A 26,794-nucleotide genomic window follows, 5' to 3' on the forward strand; every position below is an offset into this window, starting at 1 on the left:
AGTGCAACATGAAAAGTCTCAAGTGAAGGAAAAGCATATATTTTGACAAGTGGTTCACTATTTTCAGAATACTGTAACAGTGCAGTAACTGTAATACTCTAACTCGTTATATTTACTGTTGGGCATAGGAACTGACATCACGGTAGTAGAAGCAACTCAGCCTTTACAAAACTACAACTAATAACTGAACACTTTACAAGAGAAGTGTATTCTGTTCATTTAATCTGACAACTAAATAAGAAAGTATGTAGCCATACAGAAAATTAGGAACATAAACAAACATCTGTTTGCACTGGAAAGAAACAATGGCAAGTTTCTTAAACAATACTGGATATTTGGTGGGTTATCAATTGCTAAATTTTTTGCTCAGATCCCAAATAGAGAGGCAACCAAACTTATAACAAAAATTGCCAATGATGTACAAGAGAGATTGATGGTTTATTCAGACTGTTGGTAATCATATAAAACAGAGAAACTGGAAAAAGCAGGTTAGAGATATTTTACTGTGAAATATAAATTTCATTTTTTTGATCCAGGAACAGCTGCTCATGCACAAAATGTAGAGATTCTGGCACTTCACTAAGTGACAGAATAAAAATCAAGGAGGCAAAGTTTGCCATCATCAAGAGTTGTATTCACAGAGTTCATATGCAAGAAGAAAGTTCTTAAGACAAGAAAATACTTTAGATGCTATACTGAAAGCAATAGCAGAAACATGGCAAAATCCTACAAAGTGATGTAAACATGAACTTGGTTATAATTCTGGCTCTGACTTTATGTTTAAAAAATGGGGGCTGTAACTAATAACGAAGTACTGAGAATTTATAGTTCCCAGAGAGCAAGCATTTCAGTTAATAAAATATTCATAAAATGGCTGTAAGAAAAATACAGAAAGTTCTATGTATATAAAATATGCAGTGATGACTGAAAATTAATTTACTCGATTAGATCACTTTTCTTACAACATTTTTATAGAGCAAAATTAACGCTGGGGTTCAGAAAGAAACTGCGAATATTCTAGTTCTTCATCTGGAAAATTAATGGTCTGTGGATTAAACAGCACACATTATTGCATTGGCAGCTGGATCTAAAAGTATTAATTAAGCATATTTGTTCAAATTTTGCATGTATGGAGTTATTAAAGCAGAAAGAATATGGTTCAGTTCTTACTTAAACAAAAGTTAGATTTTGTATTTTCAAAGCTCTTTCTCCTATAAGGTTATAACTATTTTCATAAAATCCTTTACTCTATATTGAATCTATCTGGCAAAACCAATTTTACCTTTCTAAAAGACATATCTTAAATATAGCAGAATTCAGTACTGCAGCATTTCTAGAAGTATGAAGAAGGCTAGGATCAATATTTAAAGAAATAACACCATGTAGGCACTAATCTATTTTATTGTTTAGTACTAACAACGTACACAAAAATCTGTGACAGAAACTTAAGTTTTCATGTTTAGGACTAATAATATGTATAAAATCTACAGTATTTTGGTTTCATATAAGGTAATATTAATGTAAATAGACTAATAAATCATATTGCAAACAGGAGATCAAAGTTTGAGAGACAAATTTTGAGTATTGGAAGGGAGTATCACCATTTTCAACTCTTGTACTGTTCAAGGGTCAACTGTATATATTTAAAAATTATTTTTCTAATTAAACTCATGATTAAATGAATTAATCGCCACATCATGCTTAATGTATGTATCAATAAATAACATAAAATATTACTTGACATGTTAACCACTTTATGCTACTAATCTCAGAAAGTTGATGCATACCATTATTTTCTTAATTCTACAATTCAGTATTTCAGTTATACTTTACTGGTAGAAAATGAAGTTTATAAAAACATTTGTACTTTTGCTAGCACATACTGAAATTTAGAAGTTTGATACTTCATATCATTTCAACTCTAAATTAAACACTAAAACATTAAGTATTCAAAAGAATCTAAAATTTCTGTTTAAGTTAAATAATAATTAAAAATACCTTCATTTAAACTTAAAAAATATGTTAATCAAATCTCTAACAAAAGGAAGTAGAAGTTTAAACAGATGCATTCTAATACAAACATTTTCTGTTAAACTGCACTTCTTTTTTATGAAAATAAAATAAAAGAAGTATCTGTATACAAGAATGTTTTGAAAACTGGCAGATCATACTCAGGTCTTCTTGAAAGCATAAAACATTTCAAGTGGCTTGTTTACTTTCCAAAATTTTTCATTTACTTGGTCAAGAGTAACATTGCCATCAAGAAGTGAAAATTGTCCAGGAGTGACTGCAATGTAAATTGAAAATGGTGAGATTTCAGATGGAGCTTCAGAGCCTAGTTCATCTTGCTTGTCCAATGCAAACCTCATGGCCAAATATTTTGATAAATGGTCCACTAAAAATAAAACATTTATATCATATTTTGAAACAATTAGACATTATGATATAAATTCACAAAATACATTTTAAGATTTATTTCACAATTATGCGAAATAAAAAATTGTAGCATTTGCTGGAGTCAGCAGATTAATAGTCTAACAGTACCCAAACAACAATAACGATGAGGGAATGGAGCAGCTCAATGACCAATCGGCATTCTCACCAGGAAACAGATACAAATGTCAGCAGCATAGGACAACTGCAATACAATTTTTGGTTTCCAATACCATAGATTTCAGTTCAACCTCTTAGATTATTTACTAGCCTCTAGAACAGAGTTTCTTAAATTGTGGGTCACCAAAAATTTTAGCAATTTTGATATTTCTTTAACTTATTATAATTTTACAATTACCAAATATTTTTTATATACTGTAACCGAAAATAGAAAAAGCTAAGACAATACAGACAAAGAAAAAAATACTTTGACACATTTTTTTATAATAGAAGAATTTAGTTTAATTTAAAAATTAAAGTTAATAACTTAAAACTGCAATAGTATATTACAGTATAAGTTAAGAAACTGACAGCTTAACTCATGCGTGTGTCAGATGTGGGCAATACTTATGAGGTCCCACAAAATTTTCATAAATATCAGGGGGTCCCCACAACAAAAAGCTTAAGAAATTCTGCTCTAGAACACTACAGTAGTGCAACACTTGTTAACCTTACTAAGAGATGGCACCCATAAGATAGTAGCTACAAAGCAAGTGAATGTGGTAGTCCCGACTTAGACGAACACAGACGTATACTTCTGCACACCTGGTGAAAATAAAGAACACCACAAAACACACAAAGAGCTCTTTTCCACATTTCACAATGCAACAGAGTCTAATTAGGCATTTCTATACATTATGGGCCTCAACCTACCTATAAAGGATCAATTGTTTCAATGCACATGAACTTGCAACTGTATCCATAACACAAGCTCAATCATGACGAAAATCTCTAGTATATTGTTCCTCTATAAACTACATCTTCGAGTATAGTATAAGTATTGCAAGGTTTGATGACCTATCAGTGGTTGAATCGGAAAAAAGGTCTAAATATCAGCAACACAGGTTGAAGTAAATTTTTTGCCTTTGTGGTATGATGTTATACATTACAGATTTTAATCTGAACCCCACAGTCATTTACCATCTTCGCAAGAACCAAGGCAGAAGTGACATTAACCATCTAAGCATCAAAGCCGTATATATATGGCCTAGAATATTTTTTGTGATGTCTGTAAGAATGTACATATACGTGCATATTAAAATATGTCAAAGAAATTAAGGCAATATATCAAAAGTACACAAATCCAGGTCTGAAATACCAGGAGAGTTTTTACATTAAGATCAAAAAAATAATTTGTTCTCATAGTAGTTTTGGGAAATTTGTGCTTTCTTAGTGAAAACCCTGGCTGCTCAGAGGGTTAATATTACAAAATCCTGACACGGATGGTGCCACGAAACACAGGTAGCAATGTTAGCTAACAATATTTCTCCCATAAAAATACAGAATTTTATTTTAACTTGAATTAAACATGCTATACATGTATTAACATTGTAGTTAAATTACTAAAAGCAATCTGAATCAAAATTTTTTCAATTTTTTAATATTTATGCAAAGACCATAAACTATTAAAACATCATCATCCAAATTTATATTGATGTTCATATTAAAATAAAAATGTTAAATGCATTGCAAGGAATATAATCCCATTTTTAATACAACGGTCCATTATCTTATGAGGTGAAACTGCAATACATATCTATGCAAAACTATCCTGTAATATTCAAAAATCATATATAGTACAAAGTCTATAGTCTGGAACGATCTATAATCCGGACCTCAAAGCTATTTTATGCGCGTAATGCGTTTACGCATGTGCGTTTAATGTATAACGGATGGTATAAGCTAGACTAAAATTATCTAAGGCATTTCAGTTAAGGTTGCAGATTGCGCTGTTCCTTAATCTTCTAATTGTATCCGGCTTATTATTTTTTGCAGACTGTTAGAACAATTTTATAAAAATTAAGCTTGAACTTTCAATTATGTCAAAAAGAGTTTCCAATTCTAGAGCTGCCAAAGGATCTACAAAGTGAAAGCATGTTTCGATGTCCATTAAACAAAAAGTGGAATTGCTGCAAAAAATGGATAAAGGCCTATCTGTCTCAAAATTATGCGAGTATGGCATTGGAAATTCCACTGTATATGACACAAGAAAAAAGAAAAAGGAACTGTTTGAATTTTTTGTTGAAGCATCTTAAACTTGAAAGAAATTTTAATGAAGTAAACAAATAAATATTAAGCTTTTTTTTTGTAAATTTTGATACCCTTTAGATCATAATTGCTCTTTATTTCATAAATTACAATTTCATATTTTTAATTGTATAATTTCTGCATGCCATCTTACCAGATTTAAATTGACGATCTATAATTTGGAATCGCCGAAGTTCCGACAAGTCCAGATTTTGGACTTTGTACTGTATATGGTACAATATTCTTAATATTCTACTGATTACCTCAACACCGAATACAGTAGAAGTCCAGAAATCCGCAATGCTTGGGACCAGAGACTGTGCGGATTTCAGGACAGAAAAGATAATATTCAGACTAAAAGTGCAAAATAAATAAGGCATATTAGATACATTTAATTAAATTATTTTATACATTAATACAATAATTAATTATATGCATTAAATTATTATTAAATATATAAACAGATTATATTGTTCATTTACATTAGGCTCCTCTATTTGTAAATCAGCATGAATCTGCTCAAGAGTAGTCCTGAAATAGGTACCCAATCACTCCGCCGCTGCCGGAACCACTTGTACAAGACAGCATCGAGGTTTGCCGATTTCGCCTATGTAATGATTTCGGATTCCGGTATTAGAATCACTGTTGCTGTAAAATTTCAACAGCTTTTCTTTTTTGTTCCATATATCATACACAGTCCTTGGGGCAATTCTATACGATTCTGCTATAAATCAAGCAGTAGCACCCACTTCCATCTTTAGCAGAATTTCTACTTTTTTCATTACCGTCAATGCAACGTGTTTACATTTTTCAACGTTGCGAGCAGTAAAATCACGAGTGCATTTGTTATCTGTCATTGTATTAAAATGTGCTGAAATTAAAAATATTCTTAATTTATCCACAAAATATCAGGATAAAAAAAAAAAAAAAAAAGGGACATCATTAAACAAGCTCAGAAAGTACAACAATGTGAAGCGTGAACTTGAAAGAAGAGTTGAGTTAATCGTCTGCTTTTTTTTACCTCAATGCAGATTGGAGGGAAAAAAACTCTTATCATGATCTAAATAATTTGGTATTTCCGTTAAGACTCATTATTATTCGGTAATTGTGACGCCACTATCCAGTAAGTTATTTTTTCTTCGATATTTCGTACTCCACGTTGCGGTTTCCGGAACCTATAAACTAAATGTTTATATTTTGAGAGGCAACGCAAATTTCAGGAGTTCGCGAATTTCTAGTTGGCGGATTTTTGGTATTTGACTGTAGTACCGATGAATCTTTTAATAAACCATCGGTTTTCAAATTTTTTGCTTTCTTCAATGCTGTCTAGTGCAGTGTGGTCCAACCTTTAGTTACCGAGGGCCAGAGACATTAAAGAAAGAAAATGAATTACATATAAATCACTAGTTTAATATATCACTTTATTTTACAGTCTAGAAATCAATTAAATGACCGGCACTGCTTTTTTTGATACAAGTTTATCAATGTCCACTGCAATTTCAGTAAGGCAAAGTCTCAGGCTCGATTCTAGTCAAGCACTTTCAATACAATTTCTCGTTTTTGATTAATTTGTTTGAAAGCAGAAAAAGCACTTTCACACACATCTGTACTGCCAAATAGCAAAATAACATCTGCAAAGAGAGAATCTATGCAGTTTGGGAAAACGTTCTTTAGAAATCAGTTTCCAAAAATGTTCAGTGACATCACACACTTTTTAGTCTGATAGAATGGATCTGCCTGAAGATCACAAATTTCTATTTTATGGTCACAATGCACCCCACTTACTTCAATCTCCATGGGGTTGTTTAACAATGAAAATTTTGTTTTTAGGGAGTCAAAATCCTGTAATCTGTCCTTGAACTCTTTCTTGATGTCAGTAATTATTTCATGAAACATACTAAAATTTGTCTTCTTTCAGTTGCTGATAAAATGGGAAGTGTGCCATATTATTTGCCTTTAGTGCAATTTGCATTACCTTAAGTTTTTTGCGAAAGCTTTCAAAATTTCCATAAAGCTGGAATATACACTCATTGCCATAAAAATTTACGCACCAAGAAAGTGTTGTCAGAATGAAACGAAATTTTACATATGCGAGTACTACTTTGATATAAGTAAGTGATCAGAAAATCAAAGAAAAAAGGATCATTTATAGCAGAAAAAAGTACACATGAACAGAAGTATTAGTACTCTGTTGGACCACCTCTAGCACAAACAAACGATGAGATACGAGCGGGCATTGAGGCATAGAATTTCCGTACGATGTCTTGAGACGTTCTACAGTTGCTGTAAACATGCCTCTAGTTCGGCCAATCTTGTAGGCTGTCCAACTTGCCATCCCAAATGATCCCAGATATGCTCTATTGGTGACAAATCTGGGGATTGAGCAGGCTAGGTAAGGGTGTTAATGTGGTGGAGGCAGTCTTGTGAGATCCATGCTGTGTTTGGCCGAGCATTGGCTTGTTGAAAACAGGCTCCTGGGAGACCTGCCACGAGTAAAAACACATGTGGCTGAAGGATGTCACATACCGCTGGCCTGTCATTGCGCCATGGATCAATATTAGGTGTATCGTAAGCAATGGCACCCATACCATCACACCAACTGTGTCACTGTAAAGCGAAGGCAGGATTGAGGCGTTCACCACGGGGCCTCCACACATGAACATGTTTGTCATCACTTCTCAAATTGAATCTAGAATCGTCGCTGAAGACAACCTGGTTCCATTCCTTTAACCCCTTCGCGTCGACTGTCATGTCTACGTGCCAGCAACGAACACACTCACTTCCTGGCCAACAAGCAGGCGTGCCAGAGCATTTTCCCGTTCAGCCCTGCCTGTCACGTATTTGTGCCAGTGTCCTGGAACGTTTTAAAAAATATAATTTCTGCCACAAGATGGCACTGTATGTCCATATGGTTTCAGATACATGTACATTAGACCTTCTACTCAAAATGAGAGAAGCATGACTCACATACACGTGTTTTTGATTATATAAACAAAAGGGGAAATAAATGTTTCCAAATGGCGTGATTTATGACGTCTCTTTAAATTCGCATGTGGTAGTTGTTTATTGTAAGTAGAGAAGTTTTATTTTCGCTGAAGCATTGGGTATTTCGGTTTGCAGTTCAGGTTTTTAGAAAATAATTAGATCTTGTTAGACGTGAATTCTTTCTGTTTTTACCGTTGCAATGTCGAAGCGTCGAAAATGTTCAACAGAGCATGAAATAGCAGAAATGATGCAAAATATTTCAGATATTGATTCTGATAGTAGTGATAGTGATACTATGATATATTCTGATCATAAAGAATCTGGCGAATCTAATGATGATAAGGTCGGCATACAGATGTCCAAAATGTCCTGATCATCATTAATCCTTAATTAATTAACGTCCTCATCATCAATGTCATTATTACGAGTGCAAGGAATGTAACGTAGGACTGTGTGTAGATCCCTGTTTTCAAATTTTCCATACGAAAAGAGAATTTTAAGTAATATATTTAGTTTTCAGATGTATAATGTTAAAAGTCATAAAATGGTGAGTAATGAAAATAAAATATGTAAAATATGCATTGAAATAAGGTAATTAAAGTATATATAAATATATCTATAAGCCGTTTAAATACTCTATAGAGCATTATTAAACAATGTGCTGATACTTCAGAAATTTCATTGATTTAGGCTTAATAGCAAAAAAGCTCCCAGCCCTGAACAGACGCTCACGTAAGACACTGCCAGCCTCTGCGATAAGCGAGCGTTTGCGCTACCCGGTGCGAAGGGGTTAAAGTCCAATCCTGTTGTGCGCGACACCACTTCAAACGGAGGCGTTGGTGGGTGGGTGTCATTGGCAGCACAAGTAATGCGCTGCGATACCAGATGTTCTTCAACCAGGCAAAAAAAATAGAGGGTTGCTGTAGCAGAGTTGGTCGCCAAATTTTCGCGAAAAAATCGCCAAGTTACCATAATCCAAAGATCAACCACAAATGGTTCCAAATACTTAGTGTCAAATATTTAAATTCTTTCCATGCACATTTACTTCTACTCAAACGTATTCCAAAATGCTACAAACGCATAATGCACAAAATCACGATCATTAAATTAAAATATAATTAAATTAAAAAACACTACTTAAAATATAAATAAGCACATACATTAAATTAATAAAAATTAGCTTACAATCCTAATTACTTTAAACTAAATCATTGCTAATGACAATTTTCCAATAATACCATATTAATTTATTTACTCCTTACATTTATAACAATGCATAAAAATAATATCCTCAAATAATTAAAAATACTAACTTACCTAATCTTCTACAGAATCTTGAGTGCATGGTGGATCACAAAATGTCCATTTTCACCAGATTTCTTGCACCGCCATTCAAACTTATGTGTAATATCCTTCCTTTCACACAATCTCATTTCATTCCTACATGTTGGATATTCATACTTATCCGCAATTAAGCAATTCTTTTCAATTACACATAAACGCAATAAAAATTTCGGATTTACTTTATATAGGGCCATGGGATCCAAATATTAAACAACACTGTTTCACAGAACATAAAATGAAACTAATGCTATAAAGTATAGCAGATATTTTTACAAACTTACCCCTTTTTCCGATTAAAGAACAGTGATTAGTCCATTAATGTCACATGACATATCTCATGATCTCTCATTTCCCTCACACAAAATAATGCGTAATCGGAACTGAGTACTTCTCACATTATTCCCAAAGTCCTAGATAGTAACCTTTATCGCCTCCAAAATGTCACCAAACTACCAGTTACCATATTCCAAAGATTAGCCATAAAATTAATTTTGTTTCAAAAAGTAGAAACTGATGTGCACTGGGCATCTATTTTGTTTCTGGAGGGCCAGGCTGATCATGTCAAAATAAACAAATACTTTAATTTGATGGGTGTCAGAATGAAGTAAATGAACCAAAGTATCTGTTTCCACAAGACATGCAAAATAATTTATTTCTCAACATTAATGTCATTAAACAGTTTGAAGTTGTATTAATATTTCACTTTGAAATGTTACATGTAATTCTTACATCTGTACAAAGAGAAATAACTAAAGAAAAACTTTTTATGATGTTGAATTTTTCTTGAAAATAAAGCACAATGCAGTTGAGTCGCAGCATTGTCATAACTTGCTTGGGTTCATTGCTTAATGATCTTGTGAAAACTTGATATTACTATATCTATGGCTTATTTTGAACTAAAGTTGCATGGATAATATTTTGGACCTTATGCATATAAATAAAAGTTTATTTCTTTGTATAAACGAGAACAAAGATACAGTCAAAAGTCATTAATTCGGACACCCATAATCCGGACCTCAAAGCTAAAAACTTTCTGCGCATGCGCCACGTTGACACATGCGCATAGGCGTTTACGTGTGCGCGTAAGACCTTTACGCGCATATGCGTGTGCGCAAGTGCAGAATACGTTTTCGCATGCGCGTTTAACGTATAATGGACGGTATAAGCTAAAATTATACAATTATCTATTACAGTTAATGTTGATGCTTGCGTTATTCCTTAATCTTCGAATTGGATGCAGCTTATTATTTTCTGCAGACTGTAAGAGCAATTTTATAAAAGTAAACTTGAACTTTCGATTATGTCAATTTCCGATTCTGGAGCTCCCAAGGGATCTACAAAACAAAAGTATGTCTCGATGTCCGTAAAACAAAAAGTGGAACTGCTGCAAAAAATGGATAAAGACATGAAGAAGGTGACAGAGAGGTTAGTGAAAACGAAAAAATTTCGATTGACAAGTTAGTCGGTATTCTCGGCACAGCAATTACGGGACTTGAACAGTGGAGCTTTTTAACTGAACAAGAAATTATGTCTGTTTATAGAATTAAAGAGAAAGTTTTATCACATAAAACGAAACAACTTACAATGAAAGAAATGTTTAATAAAGTAAACAAATAAATATTAGCTTCTTTTTTTTGTAAATTTTGATACCCTTTAGATCATAATTGTTCTTTATTTCCTAAAATATGGTTTCATATTTTTAATTTTAGAATTTCTGCATGCCATCTTATGAGATTTAAACTGATGATCTATAATGCAGAAAAATCGATAATCCGGAATCGCCGAAGTCCAGACGAGTCCGGATTAACCACTTTTGACTGTATATATTTTAAAGTCATAATTTTTGAAGTTTTATTACTATTTTTAGTTTGAGAAATTAAAACAATGTGAAATGAAAATTAAAACAACATTGAAAAGCAATTTATAATTTTCTTCCAATTTTGATATCTGTGGATTTAAAATGTCCTCAAAGAGTTTTTAGACTATTATTTTCTGTATATAATATTGCTGGCGTATTTAACGTTTGTTCAGATAGGTATTGTATTAAAAAAAATTTTTTTTTTTTCCCATCAATTTCAGTATAGAAATGAGTGCTGTTTGGCATTGTTTGATGGTAATATTTTAAAGCTTGTTCATTATTATGTTATATTTCATAGAATCTTTTAAGTCACTTCAGTATTAAATCATTCATCTGAAGAAAAATAGTTTTCGATATTCATTGTATCACTTATAACAGCTACTTCTGTTATGAGTGTATTTAGCCAGTCATGTCCAAAGTTTTGTTTACATACTCAAAAATATTAATATCCCATGAAATATCGAATCGATGTAATCCATTTTTGCATGGAATGCATGAGAGGTAAATCGGTAAGGGTAGAGTAGACTTAAAGGTACCCCTTGTATTATGGCGAAGTTGTTGTTTGATTTATCGCCAAGTTGTTGTTTCATTTATGGTAGCCTGAGTAGTTGAATGTTATGGAAGCCCTATTGTGACGTAATTGGGTGCATGATTCTGTGAAATTTTGAATCATGGGATGTTTTGTAAGCGTTTTTGTGGTGTGTGTTAAAACCGTAAAACCGTTTAGATGGATTTGAATGGGTTTGTAGGAAGAAAGGTTCAGATGATCACTGTGTAAAGCATTCGATCAGAAAGAGTACCTGGTTTGAAAAAAGTCATTTGAGTATGATTGATATTTTGATTTTTACGTGGCTCTGGGTGTACGAAGCGAACTTGAAAATCATGGTAAGTGAATATTTGCTTTTGGTAGTGCTTAAATGTATAACATGTTTTTCCTTTTATATGTTATTGTTTTGTTTAAAATGTATTTTATTGAGATTTTGTATTTTTTGTTTGCCTATATTGTAGAATTTGGTGCTCCTTTGACTTTTTAAGTGAAAATATATCAATGTGTGCATGGACAAAGTAAAGGGAGTGCGCAATACAAGTTTGTGCAATTCTGGGATTTTTTTGGTTAATCTTTGGATTATGGTAACTTCGCAATTTTTTGGCGAAAATTTGGCGACCAACTCTGCTACAGCAACCCTCTATTTTTTTTCGCCGCCATTTAAGATATGTTTCTTTTCTTTTTATTTACTCAACACTTTTTCCAACAATCTGCTAGCCGAATTACACTTGTGCTAGAAATTTTATGGAACAAAACTGCTTAATCATGACAAATATTAACTGCAAAATTGGGAAAAAGTGCAGAATCGCAAACTCGTTGCTGCGTTTTTCAAAATCGCACATACACAGTAACCATGTACACGTCGACTTATTTTTACTTAAAAAAACATCCCAGAATTGCACAAAGTGGCATTGCGCACACTCTTAACTTTATCCATCTACACTGCTATTTTCTCATAAATGACAAAAATTTGCACGAAAATGCAGGAAAATTTTGTGAATCTTTAAACTCGGTAAAACGCACATATATGAAATTACCTGATCGCGAAAAAGTATATACCCTATCCAAGGATGAACATTTCCACGTATAATATAAATAAAAGGTACAACTTTAATATACGCCCTAATTTCACCAAATGTGGCGATATGTGTTCTGCGCTGGTTTTTGGCATGATTGCGTGTTCCATGGCAACCCTGCTGACGTTGAAAAACTTTCGCTGGAGCTCGTTGATTCGCCTCTGTGTCTGAGAAGATGGGAGGGCAAGATAAAATGGTAGTTGTTGAATTGAAGTTCGGCAAAAGGAAATATCATTGTGGCTATCCTGTTGAGGGGTAGTGGGTATTTGGAAGTGTGGAAAGAGGGTCTGGGAGATTATTTTTAATGGCAGTGCATGATAGAAATAGGGATTTGTAATTTTATTTATTTGTGAACCTTAGTATAAATTTTCTGGATAGTGTGTCTGGCTGTCATGTAAATACGATAGTGATTACGTGGCGGCATGTTAAAGGCGGTATGAAATTGATATTTCTGCTATTCGAAAACGCATTAATTCATGGTAAGTGCATTTTATTTTATCCTTGTTCTTATTTTGTAGAATGTTATGTTCATTGGTTCTTTAGTACGAATTTCTGTCGTTATTGTTGTTTTTTAAATTGTTTGAAATTTATTTTAGTTTATTTTGTTGTTTGGTGTCTAGACTGCGCAATTCATAGATATTTTTCAAAGTTGAAACAGAACGCTGTGTACATGGTATTATTTGAAATTTATTGTTGTTATGTTATTTTATTAAAGCGAGGAGTGTGTAGATCGTAGATTCCTTCCTTGCCTAAATTGTGCAATCTGTAGATTTTTTTTAAAGTTTAAACAGGATGCTGTGTACATGGTATTCTTTGAAATTTATTGTTGTTATGTTAATTTATTAAAGCGAGGTGTGCATAGTTTATAGATTCATTCGTTGCCTATATGTGCCGTTCGTAGATGTTTTTTTAAGTTAAAACATGTCGCTGTGTACATGGATTCTTGTCAAATATTTTTGGTGAGAAACTTTACATTTTTGTTATCTAAATTTTTTGTTTTTGTTTCGGATTTTTAGCTAAATTGTGTGTTCAAAACATAGTTTTTGCATGTGCGAAAACCGCGTTTTTCGAGTCATTTTAGGCTAAAAGTTTGAAATGTAGACAAAAAATTTAGATAGTAATATGGCACCGTGGAGTTTCACGCCAAAAATGTTTGGCGAGAAATTTGTCGCCACATTTGATGACCTGAGATCGCATATAAGAGTAGTTCCCCTTATTTCACGCTTAATATGGCAGCGTGAAGTTTCTCGCCAAAAAATTTGGCGTCTTGAGGGCACATATCAGAGTAGTTCCAAATAAAATATCCAAAAAACTTTTACCTCTAAATTATCTATTATAAACGTCACCAACGAATTCATAACAAAACATTAAAAATGGTTACAAATACTTAGTGTCAAATATTTTAATTATTTCCATGCATGTTTACTTCCACTCAAACATATACCAAATTGCTACAAACATATAATTCACAAAATAACTATAATTTAATTAAAATATAATTAAACCATGGGTTGATCTTTACAATATGGTAACTGGCCTCCAAAATGTCGCCAAACTACATTTTGGAGGCGATAAAGGTTACTACCTGGGACTTTGGTAATAATGTGAGCAGTACTCAGTTCCGATTACGCATTATTTTATGTGAGGGAAATGAGAGATCATGGGATATGTCATGTGATATTAATGGACGAATTACAGTTCTTTAATCGGAAAAGGGGGGAAATCGGGAAAAAATCTGGAAATTTTGTATTTGGCTTTATTCTGTGTTGTGTGAAACAGTGTTCGTGAATTTTTGGATACCATGGCCCTAACTAAAGTGAATTCGAAATGGGTATTTAGTGGTATTGAAAAGGGTAGTAATAAATGTTTTTTTAAGGTTGTACGAGATAGAAATAAAGATGCTTTATTAAGTTATTTATTTTACCTGGTACCTTGCTGTGAACTATAAGTATGATTTTAAAGATCCTGAAACAGGCACACATACGCTTGCTTTTTATTTAGCGGAGGAAATAAGAAAAGTTTATCGGACACGTAATCAAGATTCTGAAGAAGATTAGGTAAGTTAGTATTTTTAATTATTTGAGGATATTATTTTTATGCATTGTTCTAAATGTAAGGTGGAAGTAAAGGAATTTGGTATTATTGAGAAAATTGTTATTAGCAATGATTTAGTTTAAAGTAATTAGGATTGTAAGGTAATTTTTATTAATTTAATGTATGTGCTCATTTATATTTTAAGTAGTGTTTTTGAATTTAATTATATTTTAATTAAATGATAGTTATTTTGTGAATTTTATGTTTTTAGGAATTTGGTATACGTTTTAGTTGAAGTAAACGTGCATGGAAATAATTTAAATATCTGACACTAAGTATTTGTAATGGTTGCGGTATGAATTCGTTGGTGACGTTTATAATATAATAGATGATTTAGAGGTAAAAGTTTTTGGATATTTTATTTATTTTATATGTGGAAATGTTCATATTTGGAAAGGGTAAATACTTTTTCGCGATCAGGTAATTTCATATATGTTCTTTTTACCGGGTTTAAAAATTGAGAAAATTGTCACGTATTTTCGTGAAATTTTTCTAATTTATGAGAAAAAAGCAGTGTACATGGATATAGTGAAGAGTGTGCGCAATGCCATTTTTGTGCAATTCTGGGATGTTTTTTTAAGTAAAAATAAGTCGACGTGTACATGGTTTAGTGATATTTTAATTAAATGATAGTTATTTTGTGAATTTTATGTTTGTAGGAATTTGGTATACGTTTCAGTTGAAGTAAACGTGCATGGAAATAATTTAAATATTTGATACTAAGTATTTGTAATGCTTGTGGTGTGAATTCGTTGGTGACGTGTATAATGTAATAGATGATTTAGAGATAAAAGTTTTTGGATATTTTATTTATTTTATATGTGGAAATGTTCATATTTGGAAAGGGTAAATACTTTTTCGCTATCAGGTAATTTCATATATGTTCTTTTTACCGGGTTTAAAGATTGAGAAAATTGTCATGTATTTTCGTGAAATTTTTCTAATTAATGAGAAAAAAGCAGTGTACATGGATATAGTGAAGAGTGTGCGCAATGCCATTTTTGTGCAATTCTGGGATGTTTTTTTAAGTAAAAATAAGTCGGCGTGTACATGGTTTATGTATATGTGTTATTTTGAAAAACGCGTAAGGAGTATGGTATTGTGCACTTTTTCCCAATTTTGCAGTGAATATTTGTCATGATTAAGCAGTTTTGTTAGATAAAATTTCTAGCATAAGTGTAATTCGGCTAGTAGATTGTTGGAAGAAGTGTTCAGTAGATAAAAAGAAAAGAAACGTGTCTTTACTTTGTGAAGACAAAATGGCTGCGGGGAAAAAAAAATAGAGGGTTGCTGTAGGAGAGTTAGTCGCCAAATTTTTGCCAAAAAACCGCCAAGTTACCATAATGTAAAGATCAACCAAACCATGTACATGTCGACTTATTTTTACTTAAAAAAAAATCCCAGAATTGCACAAAAATGGCATTGCGCACACTCTTCACTATATCCATGTACACTGCTTTTTTTCTCATAAATTAGAAAAATTTCACGAAAATGCATGAAAATTTTGTGAATCTTTAAATTTGGTAAAAAGGACATATATGAAATTACCTGATCGCGAGAAAGTATATACCCTTTCCAAGGATGAACATTTGCACATATAAAATAAATAAAATATCCAAAAACTTTTCCCTCTAAATTATCTATTATAATCCTCACCTGCCAATTTATAACGCAAACATTAAACAATTTTATCTATTACTTAGTCAATAAAGTGAATCATCAAAACCTTAGAACACACAAATGCATTTAAAATATAAAACATACTTATATTAAAATTAAAAATACTTAATTATAAACATTTTGTATTTTATATCCAACAATCTCTATTACCAACAAGATTACATACAACAAAATCTAACAAAGATCAAGCTACTTCTCAAAAACTATCTACCATGTTAATTCTACGGCCCAGAATGCCTTAATTCACACAACCACCCTACAAGGCCGAAATTTCTATATTGTTATCTTCCCTCCCCTAAGGTATGCAGTAGCAGGTACAGTTTCCCCAAAAATGCATTGTATCAGTTTATTGCAGACAGCTTGCCCTAAAAGGATTTATTTGTGGTTTCTTATCTTTATTTGTTAGACGTAGAAAAGATATCATTTGAAATCTTCACTCTTCTTTGTGCATTAATGGATGGGAAGGGGAGGAAATTGCTGGGACTCTTGAAAACCCTTTTTGGCATTTCTTAATTTTAACATACAAGTTAGCGAAGGCTTTGGTTTTCAAAGAGTTAAGCGAGAAGAAATATGCTAGACACTTAGCAAGTACAAAAAGTCTCGACTCCACAATGCATCACGGCATATAGATAAGGTATTTTTCTGTGTGATGCATTTATTACTAACATATCTATACATTAACAGGTAAGAAGGGATGCTTAAATACATTTTAAATATAAAACAAAAAAATAAAATTCAAAATACTTAATTCTAAACATTATGTATTTTCTATCCAACAATCTCTATTACCAATAAGATTATATACAACAAAATCTAACAAAGATCAAGCAGCTTCTAAAAAATTACCTACCATGTTAAGCAAGAAGAAATATGCTAGACACTGATCAAGTACAAAAAGTCTCGAGTTCGCAATCCATCACCACATATAGATAAGGTATTTTTCTGTGTGATGCATTATTACTGACATGTCTATATATTATCAGGAAAGAAGGAACCTACTTTTCACCACCTGTATCTCTCCCAAAAAAAAAGAACACCCCAAAACCAAAATAAGCATACAAGTTAGCAAGTTAGCAATGGCAAAAAACCAAAAATAAGCAGAATAAATCCTAAAACGAGAAAAAATGATTAGGAGAAAAAAATCGCCAAAATCCGTGCAACCGTCTACCAAATAAATAATATACAATAATAAGGATGTTTATAAATACCTGTAGCATTGGCTGTAGTTTTAATATAACGAACTTGAGCATATGATGGCTCACTATCATCCCTGTCATGAGGATAGGGTTTAAATACAAGTTCAATTTCATTTACAGATGTTTCAGATGTACTCTCAGTCTCTACTTCTTGATTTGTACCCTCCGTGCTTTCTTCAGCTAAATCATTTTCATTATCTTGTTCAATACCTGACCCTACAGATTCATTTTCTGACAATGTTTTTAGTCTCTTACGAGGCTGAGACGAATTTGCATCACTTGAACTACCAGGCGTAGGAGTCTGGCGAGGTGTTGGTACCGGCGTAGATGTGGTAAGGGGGGCAGTCATACTATTACTATTTTCGTTTACACTTGCAGCACTGTTATTGACAATGGCACTGGTATTTGTTGTACTAGCATTGCTGTTGTTATTATTGTCATTTGTTTCCTCAGGAGCATTCTTTCTAACTCTCTGAGCTCTATTAAGTGCTTGAATCCTCATTCCTTCTTCGATACTATGAGCTAATGCATGGTTATGCTTTTTATTTAAGGACGCTAGAACTCGTTCTTGAAGAGCTTCATACTCATCACGACTGGGGTAAATTTTCGATATCAGCATGTCAAAATTAGGATCTGGACGCAAAGATCTTTTAGAAATAAGTTTCTTACGACACGTTGGACATTCTTTATTTCCACTGCGTAAAGCAGTGATGATGCATTCTTGACAAAACCGGTGTAAGCATTCTTTTGTAGTCATAGTATTTTTTAACATATCTAGACAGATAGGACACATTAATTCACTGTGTAAACTTCTGGGAGATACTGCTATTTCAGTATTATCGGTAATTACCTCTTGCGGAGTCCTGTGTAATTCGTATAGACTTAATTCCCATGTTTTATTAGACGACTGGGAATCCGAACAAGACATGATGAAACAAAATATCGGCTATTTGAGCAGTTCTCGTATTTAGCTTCTTAAGGAGTCACTTCATTTCAAGTTATGTATTTAAATGTCATTACGAATTCAAAAATGTATTAAGCTATTTAGGTACTATTAATATACTTTTCTCAAAAATATTATTTATAAATTGATTTACAGCTTAATAACTATCGATGGTTGGAGAGCTATTGCTTTTCAGAAATACACTAACTAATTTGAAATATGCTGAAAAAATTTCTTCCTGTCTTAAATGTAAAATTAAAAAAAAATAAATTATGAAACAAAAAAGCTAAATATATTATTAAATCTATTAAAAAATTCTATAGGATATTTATGAAATTACAGGAATTTTGTTTTTTTCGATATTCGTTGTCATAACAACCATGGATGGTTTGTTGTGTAGGGTGCGTTTACCATGATGCTGGGCGAATGGATTCTTTTAAGTTTGTTTACTTAGAAATTTCTGATAATCTAAAAGTAAAGCCATGTCAGAAACTGCTGTTGCGTATAGAAGAGCAAGTATTTTCAAATTCTTTGTTATTTATTAACTTGAAAATAAGTAACTGTTAATAATAATAGCCATTATCAGATTTTACATTAACTGTGATTTCGATCTTGACGGTTATGCAATCTTTTCCTGCTCTCTTTAGAAAATAATTGTTTTCATCCTTTGAATTTTATTTAAGCGCACGCTAGTGTATTTAACCGAAATAACTGATATTTATTTCCATTGTATATTCGTGATGTGCACACGGCTTTTTGTTTCTCTCTATATTTAGCTGTTATTTTACGTATGGAAATAATAATTGTATGCCTAATCCGTTATCTTTCGTATTTAAATACATGTATATCAGTACTTACATTTTTCTAACGGCATTACAACGTTCATGTGAATGAATGTAACCTATATGTTACAAAAGTAGTATGCCCGCAGATAAATGTTAGACGATTTTTGGTGCGAAGTTTGTATATGTAGATTCTCCGGATCATTTGAAAGCAGGATGTAAAAAAATGACTATTTTTTCTTAATTTCATTGGTAATTATTACGCAGCTTTATGTTTTATTAAAAAACTGTTAAAACTTATGAATAAAGTGCAGAATCGCCCACTTAGTATTCGTTTGGTGCTTTTTACAAGAGTAAGAAGAATTGATTTTTGTCAATTTTCATTGACCTTTTTAAGTGAAAATAGGTCGACGTGTACATGGATAAAGTCAAGGGAGTGCACAATGTCATTTTTGTGCAATTCTAAGATTTTTGTTAAAAGTGGAAATAGGTTGATGTGTACATGGATACCGAGTTAGTGCAATTCTTAAAAATGCGCCAAGCAGTGAGTGATTTTGCACTTTCCCAAAACTTATTATGCCATAATTTAATAAACATTATATTAAATACATAGTCAGTCTTTTAGAAAGTATTAACTTATATTTGCCTGTAGACTTTTAATGATAAGACCCAAGACTATGCTTTCCTTAGAAACTCACCTATAACTCTGCTGATGTGGGTGTATCTCACTTCAGAAAAAATGAAGCTTTTGAAATTCCTGAATAAAATTTTCAATTTTGGAATTTTTTTCATTGTATTGCTGTTTTCCTCTCTCTCTCTCTTTTTTTTTTGGGGGGGGGGAGGGTCCTTTTCTTTCTTTCTTTTTTTTTAAAGAAAAGATGTGGTTATGGTATGACTTCTGATTCTCTTTTTTCCAATTTTACCAAAACTCACAATATTAAATGAAAGCATCTAAAAATTATGAAGGGGAATGTGACAATGCTTTTCTTAATATTGGACTCTCAGCTTAGGGACACTGTCATATGTCATATATCAAAAACAGAAAAAGAAGGGAACTACTCTTATATGTGCCTTCAAGTTGCCAAATTTCTCGCCAAACGTTTTTGGCGAGAAACTCCACAATGCCATATTACTATCTAAATTTTTGGTCTACATTTCAAACTTTAAGCCTATAATTGTCTCCAAAACACTTTTTTCGTGCATGCAAAAACCACGTTTTGAACACACAATTTAAGATAAAAATCCAAAACAAGAACAAAAAATTTAGATCCCGAAAACGTAAAGTTTCTAACCAAAAGTATTTGACAAGAATCCATGTACACATCGATATGCTTTAACTTAAAAAAAAATCTACGAATTGCGCAATATAGGCAACAAACAAACTACGCACACCTCGCTTTAATAAATTAACATAACAATAATAAATTTCAAAAAATACCATGAACACCGTGTTCTGTTTCAACTTTAAAAAACATCTACTAATTGCACAATCTAGGCACTACGCACTAATCAACAAAATAAACTAAAATAACTAAAATAAATTTTAAACAATTCAAAAAAACAACAATAACGACAGAAATTCATACTGAAAAAACAATGAACATAACATTCTACAAAATAAGAACAAGAATAAAATAAAATGCACTTACCATGAATGAATGCTTTTTCCAACAGCAGAAATATTAATTTCATGCTGCCTTTAACATGCTGCCAAGTAATCACTATTGTATTTATATGACAGCCAGACACACTATCCAGAAAATTCATAGATAAATGGTTCACAAATAAATGTTCAAAACCTTCTTTTCCTAAATTCTTGTAAGATTTCCAGCCATCCGAAAAAATAGTTGTACAAGGCTCAATCCACTATTTAATACACTGCATCAGTGTTTCCTTACTTCTATCATGCACAGCCATTAAAAGTAATCTCCCAGACCCTCTTGCAACCACATCTCTCATTGCAACATAGGCCATTTCAAAACACACATGACACGAACCAACGAGCAATTAAAACACTCCAGCAAAAGAGTATTCAACGTCAAAAGGGTTGCCATACAACGCGCAGTTGCACCAAAAACCAGTGCAGAACACATATCGCCACATTTGGTGATCTTAGGACACATACAAGAGTAGAGCCCCCAAAAAGGATCTTTACAATTTAAAAGTCTGAGCGAATTTTGAGAGGACAGCATCTGTTGTTTTCACACTAGGTAACTTTCAACTCATTTTCTACCTCCTGTAAACCATGATCAAAATAAAAGAAAATGATAACAGTACCATACAAAACTATATGAAAAGCAACAGTACATAAATAAATAAATACAAATAAATCATATACATCGTCTTTAATCCAGACGTCCATAATCCAACTTCAAAGCTACAAACTTTCTGTGCATGCGTAAACACATAATGTGTTTATGCATGCACATAATCCCTTAACACATGCACATATGCATTTACGCATGTGCATAATATGTTTATGCATGCGCGTTTAATGTATAACGGACGGTATAAGCTAGGCTAAAATTGTCTAATTATCTATTTCAGTTAATGTTACAGATTGCGTTGTTTCTTAATCTTCTAATTGGGTCCAGCTTATTATTTTTTGCAGACTGTTAGAGCAATTTTATAAAAGGTAAGCTTGAACTTTCGATTATGTCAAAAAGAGTTTTCGATTCTGGAGCTGCCACAGGATCTGCAAAGCGAAAGCATGTTTCGATGTACCGCTTCCGATAGTGAAGAAAGTGACAGAGAGGTTATTGAAAACGAAAAAATTACGATTTACAAGTTAGTCAGCATTCTCGACACAGCAATTACAGGACTTGAACAGTGGAACTTTGTAACTGAACAAGAAATTATGTCTGTGTACAGAATTAAAGAGAAAGTATTAGCACGTAAAACGAAGCAACTTAAACAACTTACATTGAAAGAAATGTTTAATAAAGTAAACAAATAAATATTAAGCTTTTTTTGTAAACTTTGATACCCTTTAGATCATAATTGCTCTTTATTTCATAAATTACGGTTTCATATTTTTAATTTTATAATTTCTGCATGCCATTTTACCAGATTTAAATTGATGATCTATAATCCAGAAAAACCCCTAATCCGGAATTGCCGAAGTCCCGACGAGTCCGGATTAAAGACTTTGTACTGTATACTTCTTTTTATTGCATTGCCAGATTAATTATACATATATATTATTATATATATAATATATATAATTTAATATTATATGTATTGTAATATAATGTTGTATATTAAATTATACAACATTACTAGAGCACTTATCGTTTCGGTACATGTTCACATTGCACGTTAAACATATAAGAAAAAAGCAGTTCCGGTGGTCCTATTCGGCATCTATCAGTTGAAGCAGTTTTCACATTTGCCAATCGTCATCATTTTACTACTGTAATTGTGTATAAAAAGTACTAATAATCATTTCTATTTTTCATTCACACACTTTCTGGTGTCCCTCAAAATGACTTGAAATTTGTCTGCTTTGTTGACAGATTATCATCACAGATGATGAGGCAGTATCTTTGGTGTTGCTCCTATCATATTCTCTGCAGTCATTTGGTTAAGATGACTCCATAGAAATTCTATCATTTGAGTGTTGACACCACTAGCAGGATCACTAAATGTATCCATGTAGATCTAAAATCTTATCCTTCCTTTCACCACCAACCTTACCATGAGTAATAAACCTTGAACATGAAAAATAATGTATTGCAGATTCCTCAATTGTGATTATATGGTAGAATTCAGCTCTCATCTTGATAGCACTATTATCAAATTGGCAGATGTTACTTTCACTGATTTCTTTTGATAGGGAGGTGGGGTTATTACCCTAATATAAGGAAGGCCAAAAAGAGATGCAGTGAAGACCAAAAAGAGATACAGTCAAGGCCAAATTACATGATTTGTACTCATAACCAAAGGCAAATACATCGTAGGTCACCTTTTGTTATCGATATGGCCCAGTAGATCACCTGTTGTGAGAACACCTATCATCCTCTCTTCAGGCAAAGGCAGAATTGTAATTTCAGAAAATTATGATTTGAAGAATTCTTAATCATTATTCAAAACTTATTGGGTGAAATAAGGGGAACTACTCTTATATGCGATCTCAGGTCGGCAAATGCGGTGACAAATTTCTCGCCAAACATTTTTGGCATGAAACTCCACGGTGCCATATTACTATCTAAATTTTTTTGTCTACGTTTCGAATTTTAAGCCTAAAATGTCTCCAAAAATGCGATTTTCGCATATGCAAAAACCATGTTTTGAACACACAATTTAAAGTAAAAATCCGAAACAAAAGCAAAAAATTTTGATAGCAAAAATGTAAAGTTTCTAACCAAAAATATTTGACAAGAATCCAAGTACACAGCAATATGTTTTAACTTAAAAAAAATCTACAAATTGCACAATCTAGCTAGGGAAGGAATCTAAGAACTATGCATACCTCGCTTTAATAAATTAACATAACAACAATAAATTTCAAAGATTACCATGTACACAGTATTTTGTTTAAACTTAAAAAAACATCTAGGAATTGCACAATCTAAGCATTGCACACAAATCAACAAAATAAGCTAAAATAACTAAAATAAATTACAAATAATTCAAAAAACAGCAATAGCAACAGAAATTCATAATAAAAAAACAATGAACATAACATTCTACAAAATAAAAAGAATAAAATAAAATGCACTTACCATAATGGATGCTTCTTCGGACAGCAGAACATAGCTTTACCAAGCCGCCACATGCTCTCTATGGTATTTATATGACAGCCAGACTCGCTATCCACAAAATTCATACTATGATTCACAAATAAATGCTCAAAACTGTCTTTTCCTAAATCCTTGTAGGATTTCCAGCCATGCGAAAAAATAGCTGTACAAGGCTTAATACACTGCATCAGCGTTTCCTTACTTCTATCATGCACAACCATTAAAAATAATCTCCCAGACCCTCTTGCAATTACGTCTCTGATTGGAACATAGGCCATTTCAAAACACGCACGACATGAACCAACAAGCAATTAAACCACTCCAGCAAAAGAGTTTTCAACGTCAAAGAGTTGCCATACAACATGCAATTGTGGCAAAAACCAGCGCAGAACACATATTGCCACGTTTGGTGATCTTAGAGTGCATATAAGAGTAGAGCCAAATAAGGTTTTTAATACAAAGTGAAATTAAAATACTAATTTTATGGAATTTTTTTAATTAAGTACACTTTTGTACTGATATGTTTTGTCCAAAATACATTCTACATATTTTGGTATAAATGTTTTTCTTTTTGATTAGCATCACTTGATGTCAGGTGTAAATGTAGACATGAAATCTAACTACACTGGTGTGCAAAACTTAAACAACAATGTAAATTTTGATCAGATAGCCATAAAATTTCAGGAAAGGGATTCTTGCGATCAGTACGATGATCACGCAATTCAGTAGAAAGGTCATGTGTATGCAAGTGTCAGGAACAAAGCGTCACAGGCAACGTGAGTGTACACAAAACGTGTGCGGTCTGCGTGCTCAACTCAAGACTACAATAAAAGGAAGAACAGAGATGCAATTTAAGCAAGTTCTTTCGGGAAATATGGCTAGAAGAAATGACCTGGAAGACTTCACATGGGGGTCATGATCACATGATCAGAAAGCTGGAGGAGGGGCATAGGATGACCAGTATAGCTGAAGAGTTCGGTATCAACAAAAGTGTCATTTTCTGCACTTGGAAAGCCTTCCAAAACATAGGTACAGTTGTTAGAAAGGTTGGTAGTGGCCACTACATGAAAACAAATGCAGTGGCTGATCGATATATCCTGCAGGTGAAAGGAGCCCGAAACCAGTTAGCAAGTGCCATAGCTCAGCAACTTTATACAGCAATGGGACAACACGTGTCGCAGTTTACTGTGTCCAGACATCTTCACAAAGATGGTCTATTTGCCCGCTGTCCTGAATGCTGTATCCCTTTGAAAGTGGGCCGTCAATGCCACCATTTAGAGTGGTGCAAGAAGCACAAAAACTAGACATCACCAATGGAGTCGTGTCTTCTTGTTGATGAGAATTGTTTTAGTGCCACAAGTGATTTTCAATGGCAGCTGATTTGGAGAGAGGCTGGGACACGGTTTCATCCCAGTAACATAATAGAAAGAGACCATTATGATGATCCTAGAGTTCTCCTGCATCCATTGTATTCATTTTTGAGCAGCTATTATTTCATCATCATTTAAATACAATATGCTGTGTCTCATTTCTAAATTTCATGGCTCAGATGATTTCTTGGGAAGTTACGGCAAAAAGAACACCTGTTGCTTAAGTTTTGCACACCAGTGTACAAATAGAAATGACAGTCCTAACTATATGTATAACTTTTGAAAAGATATATTGAAAGTAAATGTGAAAATCTGATTAATGATTTTAAAAAATACAAAATGTATTTTACCATATTAATTTCAGATTGCACTGGAGGCATTAAGCTGCTGATTTCTTCTAACATTGGCAGTAACATTTGGTTTTCACTTAAAGTCAATATAACAGCATTTTAATTTTGTGGAAATCTAGATGGTGTCAGAGAGTGGGAGACATGTTTATTTTGCCATTTTGCACTTCCAAATCATGTAATCTATATTTATTCTTTTCTTTGGTTAACCTCAAAGACATGTAACAAAAAAGCAACTGAACATCTTGAAGGAAATCGGACCAATATTCATTTTTCTAGTTTATCTGTAATGGAAACATTATTTTGCTACCATATATATTGTAAGAAACAACATATAGCTCTTTTCCACAAAATTACAAGCATCTCATTAATAATAATTAAAAAAAATACCACAAATGTGTAGCTTATTATTTTAATTCCTTGGTAAAAAGAAAGATGAATTGTTATAAGAATTATTACACTGGTAATCAAAATTAAAGGATGATGGGTAAAAGTATGCTTACTAAGTAAATGTTGCAACAATGCCCAATGCTGTAATTATTTATGTTAATTAAATACAGTTGAACACTTCTACACATATATTAGTGCCAGAAATATGCAAATTTGGTGACTGACAGTGTAGTGCCTAATGCATGTTAAAATTCCAGTCTGTAGTGTTGTTTCAAGTGAAGCGGTTTCTGAGAATGATCAGTATTCAGTAGTTATGGCTCAAATGCATCATTTAAATGAAGATCAAAAGTTGTGAATAATTGGTAGAACCGAGGGAGATCAAACACAAATGGAGGTCACCCAAGATTTGAATTTCCCTCAAAGGGTCATATCAAGAGTTTGGAACCATTTTTTAAGCCCTGGATCAGTTAATAGATAGCCTGATCAAGTGCAATCAAGAGCAAAAACTGCATAGGAGACCATTTTCTGCTGTTGTCGGCTCCCATGAAGCAACTACAAGAGATTTGGTTTTAGACACTGCCACAGGAACTCAAATTAGCCATTCTGTTGCTGTACAAAGGCTTAATAAGATTGAACTGTATGTGAGAAAGCCAATGATTTGTGTCCCACTCACTACAGCTTCCAGTGGAGCCCATTTAAACAAGTGCCATCGTCATGTTTAATTGAGCCAAGACAACTGGGTACGAATATTGTTTCTAAC

At 32.8% G+C, this 26,794-nt stretch overlaps 2 protein-coding genes across 5 annotated transcripts in view; one reads left to right on the forward strand and one right to left on the reverse strand.

The window, feature by feature from the left end:
• Nucleotides 1-1,383: 1,383 nt before the first annotated feature.
• Sce (E3 ubiquitin-protein ligase Sce) lies at nucleotides 1,384-18,540 on the reverse strand. Its single transcript, XM_035356890.2, has 2 exons — nucleotides 17,473-18,540; nucleotides 1,384-2,395 (listed from the first exon to the last, which is right to left on the reverse strand). Exons 1-2 carry the CDS (start codon nucleotides 18,386-18,388, stop codon nucleotides 2,172-2,174), a joined length of 1,140 nt encoding a protein of 379 aa, XP_035212781.1. The 5' UTR covers nucleotides 18,389-18,540; the 3' UTR covers nucleotides 1,384-2,171.
• Nucleotides 18,541-18,771: 231 nt separating this feature from the next.
• LOC118186748 (leucine-rich repeat-containing protein 45-like) overlaps nucleotides 18,772-26,794 on the forward strand; it is an 85,495-nt gene continuing 77,472 nt past the window's right edge. For 2 of the 4 annotated variants that reach the window (XR_004757826.2, XM_035356891.2), the window contains exon 1: nucleotides 18,772-18,915. Coding sequence is in view for 1 of the 4 variants with exons in the window: in XM_035356891.2 (XP_035212782.2) it covers nucleotides 18,788-18,915 (128 nt within the window). In the remaining 3 variants the exon portion in view is untranslated. Of the gene's footprint in view, nucleotides 18,920-19,116; nucleotides 19,438-26,794 lie in introns of those variants that run through there. The other 2 variants (XM_035356892.2, XM_085819332.1) reach the window with 2 other exon arrangements.

Source organism: Stegodyphus dumicola, chromosome 6 (assembly GCF_044657685.1).
Source record: "Stegodyphus dumicola isolate Sdum_Otavi_A_Nest chromosome 6, ASM4465768v1".
NCBI lineage: Eukaryota > Metazoa > Arthropoda > Arachnida > Araneae > Eresidae > Stegodyphus > Stegodyphus dumicola.